This window comes from Nicotiana attenuata, unplaced genomic scaffold, assembly GCF_001879085.1.
Source record: "Nicotiana attenuata strain UT unplaced genomic scaffold, NIATTr2, whole genome shotgun sequence".
NCBI classification, from domain to species: Eukaryota; Viridiplantae; Streptophyta; class Magnoliopsida; order Solanales; family Solanaceae; genus Nicotiana; species Nicotiana attenuata.
Window position 1 is genome coordinate 39,051 of NW_017671987.1, and position 6,605 is coordinate 45,655.

The window sequence follows — 6,605 nt, forward strand, 5'->3', positions numbered from 1 at the left end:
TCAAGCAATTCATCAAGCTCCCCTAAAAAACCACAAAGAAAATTGATAAAATTTAGAGAAACTTCATCTGGGGTACTACATCAAACAAGAAAAAAATGCACCTAGTAGGCTGGGACACTGTTACCAAGCCTAAAAACCAGGGAAGGTTGGGAATACAAAGAGCTGAATTTAAAAACAAATCTATTTATTCGGGCCTTGCATGGAGACTCTTTCATAACACTTCCTCTCTATAGGCAAAGACCCTGATCGCCAAGCACTGTAATTGGAGACACCCCCCTCCCAAGAAAAAAAAACCAAATCCACTACATGGCAGTGCATTCTAAAAGGCTGGAAAAACTGCAGGAAAGCCATTAGATGGGTGGTGTACAAAGGGGACATAGTCAGCTTCATAAATGACTCCTGGATCCCCAATCGCCGCCAATCAGGAACATGATTGAGGGTCCTCTCACCCAAACTGACCTTTCAGCCAAACTAGCTACCATCTATAACAATGGGTCTTGGGACACCTCCTCCATATCCTTTAGCATCCCTCCTAACATTAGAGACCTTCTCTCAACTATTTTCATTCCACCCAATCTCATAAAGGAGGACAAGATGATCTGGGGAAACGCTAGCAAATTCCTCTTCAACACTAAATCAGCCCATAGCCTCCTTACTAACATAACTCCCAAGAAGGTGGAAGAGGATAACAATAGATATATGTGGATCTAGAAATTGAAAGTCCCTAACAAGATCAAAACCTTCATATGGCTCTTATACCATGAAAGGCTTCTCACATGGGCCTATTTCCATAAAATTGGGGTTCATTGTAACCCGATGTGCTGCTTCTGCTCTAATGCTTTTGAGATCTCTGCCCACATCTTCTTTGTGTGCCCTAATGCAAAATCATTCTGGCAACAGTTAACCTCAAAAAGCACCACAACAGCCTAAACTCAACCCCCTACATTCACTAGTAGGTCCTAGTCTATCACTTGGTCCCCTTAGAAGAAAACCATTTAGCAACATTCTTAGTTGGGAAGACCTCTTTCCCTTTAGCTTCTGGCAGTTCTGTATTACTAGGAATAATAACCTCTTCAACAACAAAAAAGGATAGTGTCCCTACTTCAGTTTTTTTGGCTAAGGCAACTGACTATATCACTATCTCAGTTGACCAAACACCCACGAAAGAGAAGATCATCTGGGTCAAATGGGTTGCACCACCTAATACCCACTACAAACTCAACACCGTCGGGGCAGATTTAGGGAATTCTGGGAAGGGAGGTGCGGGAGGAGTCTTCAGAAATTCCAGCTGCAACTGGGTGCTTGGATTTATGGGAAGTCTGCCTCACACCACAAACACACAAGCTAAACTTCTTGCAGTGCTGCAGGGATTACAAATTGCTGAGCAAAGAGGATTCATGCCCCCATGAAATCAACACAGATTCAACATAGGTAATAAGAATGCTTTACTCGGGTAACCGCGTCATTGACTCAATCATTTTTTAATACAGGTATCATCCTAAGATGAAGAGACGTGGTGGTGAAGCACAACTACAGGGAGATGAACAAAGTAGCTGATCTGATGGCAAAGGAGCGTGCAAACAAAGATATTTTTGGTAGAACAAGAACTATTACGGTTTCTCCGGTGTTTGCAAATGAAGTTTTTTGGGCATACATTTTTGGAACTGTTTTTCTTAGAAATTTTTTGGATTGTAATATTAATACTTTTGATCACAGCTCAAGGGTTAATAAACTACCCCCTGAAAACAATGCACTTGGTTAGCTGTAGTTGGTAATTTATATATATAATCATCCAGTTAACCAAAAAAAAAAAATTGTAGCGGACGAAGAAGAGCCAAGAGGGAGAGAATTTTTGGTAAAATTATGGTCCTAGATCTAGGTGATGCCGGTGAAGTTGGATTCTATTAAAATATTATAAATAAGTAGTTTTTTTTTTTTTCCAATTTCTGTGATGCACTTTCCTCTTCAATATGTCCTAAAAAGAATGATACTCTTTTTATATTTAAAAATAATTTTTTCATTCATATTTTAACTTTAATGAGATGATTAAAAATAAACAGGCAAATATCTGTTTGCTTATTCTAAACCACAAGTTTAAAAAGTGTTTGTGTACAGATTTCATGCCTAATCAAATTACATTACAATGAAGATATCTTTAAAGATGAAATTCAATATACAATAAGTATATAATGAATGTTTGGAGCCCATGAAGGGGCGTCATGTCCAGCATAACTTCAACGGCAGGCATGAGGATGGAAGAGTGGTCGTGGACATGTTGAACCTCTAAAAAACTTTTAAAAAAGTCTGAACCCTTATTTTGTCCCACAAAATTCTCTTATTCTCCGCAATCCTCTCTTGTTTTATAAAGCTGCTATTGTCTTCAATCTTACGAATTCAAGGATCTCTATCCATTTACATACAACTCAATCCTCTCCATTTTTCCTTCCCTTTTTTCCTATCCAATTTGTAGAGATCCTTAATTTACTTCCTCATTGCACGACATCATGGTATTCTTCTTCCTCTCTCGGCTTTTACCTTTTCAAGACCCTTTTAATTTGGATACATTATACAGCATATATTTGTTTTCTTTTGCTTTCGCGATGTTGATGATGTTGCATTTAAAATGTTCCCAACTAGTGCTTTGATCATCTTCTGCGTAAAAAAGCTTCTAGTATTATATAATGCCCAGTGTGATATTTCTAAAAGCTGCATTTTGGAGCTCGAAATTTGGAAGGAGATAATCTAAAAGAGAATGCTGTGATTAAAGCAGAGGAAAAAGACATGTCCTTTTATTATCCATTTGCCACATTTCTGGTCTTGAAAAAGGGAACTATTGGCCCTTGTTTGGTTTTAATGGATTTGCTATGCTACGCTTATTGCTTGTTTTTTTTTTTTAATTTATGCACACATGGTATAAGCATTTATTTACTTTAGCTAAAATTTACTGCACGAGGGAATATGGGTGTGGCCCTTCCCAGGACCCTACGGGATGCTCTTGTTTTTTCTCTTTTCATTTTTCTTCATGTCATTAACTTTTTGTTGGGCAGGCAAATGCTGCGTCTGGAATGGCTGTGCTAGACGAGTGTAAGCTGAAGTTCTTGGAATTAAAAGCAAAGAGAAACTACAGGTTCATAGTATTCAAGATTGAAGGCCAACAAGTGGTTGTGGAGAAGCTTGGAAATCCTGAAGAAAACTATGACGATTTCACTAACTCTCTGCCTGCCGATGAGTGCCGCTATGCTGTCTTTGATTTCGACTTCATAACTACTGAAAATTGCCAGAAAAGCAAGATTTTCTTCATTGCTTGGTACCATATAATTATTTAGCTAACTCAAATTTGACATCACCCGCATTGTTTTAACCTGTTTCTAGCAATATATATATCACCTGCCATAATTAATTAGCTTCTCTCTGGATTTTAGGTCACCTGACACATCAAAGGTGAGGATGAAGATGGTATATGCGAGCTCAAAGGATAGATTCAAGAGAGAACTTGATGGAATTCAAGTCGAATTGCAAGCAACGGATCCCAGTGAAATGAGCTTTGACATTATAAAGTCACGAGCACTTTGAATCTCAGCTTAATTAATTACCTACTCCAGCCACCTTTCAACGCAGTTGAACTCTAGTGTCGTATTATTTCCATTTAATTTATTTAATTATCTCTTGTTTGTGTTCGAATCACACACTCGATCAATAAAAACACAAAGTTCTAATAGGCTGCAGGACTGATACCATAAGCAGGGCAAAGACCTTCAAAGATTAATGGAAGGTTCTTTTAGCAAGTTTTCACTCATATGAGGAATTCCTCTATCGGCATTTGTATTTGAGAGAAAGCGAGCTATGCTTAGGTAAGTTCCTTCGGTCAACAATTTTAGATAAGTAAATAGCCCTGTATGGATTTCATATATCTGTGCATTGTGATGTAATACTATGTACTTTACAGTGTAGTCCGTGTGTTTCAACAATATACTAGTGTGTTTGTCAATTCGATTCATTTCACTGAATAACTTATTGAATCTACTATTCAACTACCTGTTTGATTAAATATAAATATAAACCATATTATCCACTTAGAAAATAAATAACTAATGAATTTAACTTTTATATTTGTAAAAATTCAAATTAAATCCACTTAGAAAATGGATAACTAATGAATCTAACTTTTAGATTTATAAAAGTTAGAATTAAGGGTTCCTCAAGTTTAATTAGCTAAAAGTTCTACCAAAAATGATCATAATTAGCTAAAAATTCTACCAAAAATGACATGGCTGATGCGATTCATTCCCTTGATTGCTAGCTACAATTTTTCATCCATTTTCTATATTGTAAAACCAGTCAGTCAGCCGGACTACATACTCTATTACTCTTGGTTCATATAGAAACGGCCAAACAAGATCATTATGACATAATTCATAAAAAGCGAATATACAAAAGAGATAAATGCACATAGCCGACTCAATCCAGTCCAGAACAACATCAGATCTCATTATCTAATTACAACTGATTAGACGTGCTCAAACAAACAGAATACCAAACAAAGAAAGACGCAACCAGCATATACAACATCTTTTGTTTGAAAAGAGGAGGGATCAGTAGCAAACATAAAAACCACTTAATTAGTATCTGAGACGGTAGGGCTCTGTGCTGCTGATTTTCCAGTACCTTTGCCAAACCACGAACTTGCAGCACCTTTAATCCTACCTACAATACTCTTTCCTGAACCTTCACTGTGTGTAGCCGCAGCAGCAACCCCTTGTTCATCTGTAGGTCCTGTTAGTTTGGTTACTTCCTCTGATTCCTTAACCTTCCCTGTTGGCTTTTCCTCCTCTCGTCCCTCTGTTTTATCCTTGTGTTTTGAAAGTGTGCCTGCTATCACCTCAGAAAGTGCCTTATCTTCCTCTCCTGGCTTAAATTTCTCTGCCAAGTACTTCTTCATTGACACTCCTTTATCTGTTGTTGCTTTACTCTTCCCCTCTTCTTCTGTACCGCCAACTTCCCCTGCTCCTTTCTCTGCCCTTATTCCTTCATTGACGCTCATTTTCTCGAATGACTGAACTAGTGGTGTAGTTCCCGCCTCCTCCTTATCTGTTGTTACACACGCATAATATTTCTATAAAAAATTCAACTTTTAGGTAATCCAAAGGCAGACTCTCCATAAAACATTCCCTCCGGCCTCCGCCCTACCTCTCTCAATTCACTTTTTAGTCGGTCTAAAAAAGAATTGTCACTTTTATGTACTTGGAAATAATTTTAGTTTAGAATTATCAGCTAATCATTAACAAAATAAATTATAGTGACACAAATGTCTAGGACTTATAAAATTTCAAAAGTTCCCTTTCTTTCACAGACTTTGTGCCCCATAAACTAGTCAAACGAAGCAGATTACTATGTGACATGATATTGTAAAGTTTCTAAAGAAACTCTATTTCAAATTCCTGAAAACGTGTAGACTGCGACATGATATAGGAATTAGTGAACTACCAAATTTAAGATCAGTCAACGAGAAACTTACTGGCGCCTGTAGTATCAGTGACTTTGCTCTGATAATTAGAAGAAGTTTTGTCCTCAGGACGATCTTTTGGTGCATTAGGGTCATCGTCTAACACTGTTGGTAGTCCTATTTTGGTTTCCTGCGCTCCTTCATCTTCTACTTTTCCTTGGCCGTGAACCGGATTTTGACCATGTCTTTCATCCCCTGCAATATATCACAAGTCACGAGACAAATAAAAAGAAATTAACTGGGGATAAGTTGTTACAGATTTTAGAGTATTATTCCCTCTGTCCGATAAATTCCATCCAGAGAGTCAAAGAAATTTTTCTTCATTACAATTTTTACATACGCCTTAAATATTTTGAATCCATAAATATTGTAACTTTTAATACTTTTTATATATAAATATGTAAATTCTATTTTAAAAAATTTATAAATTCTCAAAATCATCACCTGAGTGCAACCCGGTTGGGTGAGTAACATCTTCATAAGCATGGCCACTACGTTGCTGTCCCTCCATAGTTAAAGCTCAAAAGAGGTAAACGTGTTCTGCAGAATTATATTAGTGACTGTTTGGTTGAAGAACAACTCGCAGTCTTATATAGAAAGAGAAGACGAAAGTCGAAAGAGTAAGGTTTATAGTGGGGAAACGGAGCTATGGGACTTTTTTGATTGCATGGGGGGTTGGCGCTCTGTGAGCGAAACACGTTATGACTTTAGAGGACACTACTTGGGACGTGGCCATCTATGCCAAAGTTATTGGCCTTTCCCGAGGAAATTAGAAAGTCTCCCTTCTTATCTTCCATGACCATTAGATATTCAATTCATTTAATTTTTTTTTTTTTTGAGATATTATTAATGGTATATGTTGATACCCAATTTTTCTCTAGATATTTTTATATACAAAATACTTTCAAAATAGCATGTACATACATATATAAGCATGTCCAAGAGTTTTGGTATATTTTTCTAATTTGTAAAGATTTTAAAATTAATTTATTGTCCATTTTAGCAGTACAAAAATCAGTAATTATTCCCCAAAACTATTCTTTTTGTGAATAACTTATTTTATTCTCATATTTACACCAAAATATAATTAAGGTGATTTTTG

The 6,605-nt window shown here is 36.7% G+C and overlaps 2 protein-coding genes across 2 annotated transcripts; one reads left to right on the forward strand and one right to left on the reverse strand.

The window, feature by feature from the left end:
• Nucleotides 1–2,353: 2,353 nt before the first annotated feature.
• On the forward strand, nt 2,354–3,997 carry LOC109211193 (actin-depolymerizing factor 7). Its single transcript, XM_019374694.1, has 3 exons — nt 2,354–2,507; nt 3,048–3,307; nt 3,423–3,997. The coding sequence occupies exons 1-3, from the start codon at nt 2,505–2,507 to the stop codon at nt 3,571–3,573; spliced, it is 414 nt and encodes a 137-aa protein (XP_019230239.1). The 5' UTR covers nt 2,354–2,504; the 3' UTR covers nt 3,574–3,997.
• Nucleotides 3,998–4,398: 401 nt separating this feature from the next.
• On the reverse strand, nt 4,399–6,103 carry LOC109211195 (low-temperature-induced 78 kDa protein-like). Its single transcript, XM_019374695.1, has 3 exons — nt 5,948–6,103; nt 5,516–5,698; nt 4,399–5,088 (listed from the first exon to the last, which is right to left on the reverse strand). Exons 1-3 carry the CDS (start codon nt 6,012–6,014, stop codon nt 4,616–4,618), a joined length of 723 nt encoding a protein of 240 aa, XP_019230240.1. The 5' UTR covers nt 6,015–6,103; the 3' UTR covers nt 4,399–4,615.
• Between the last annotated feature and the right edge of the window lie 502 nt (nt 6,104–6,605).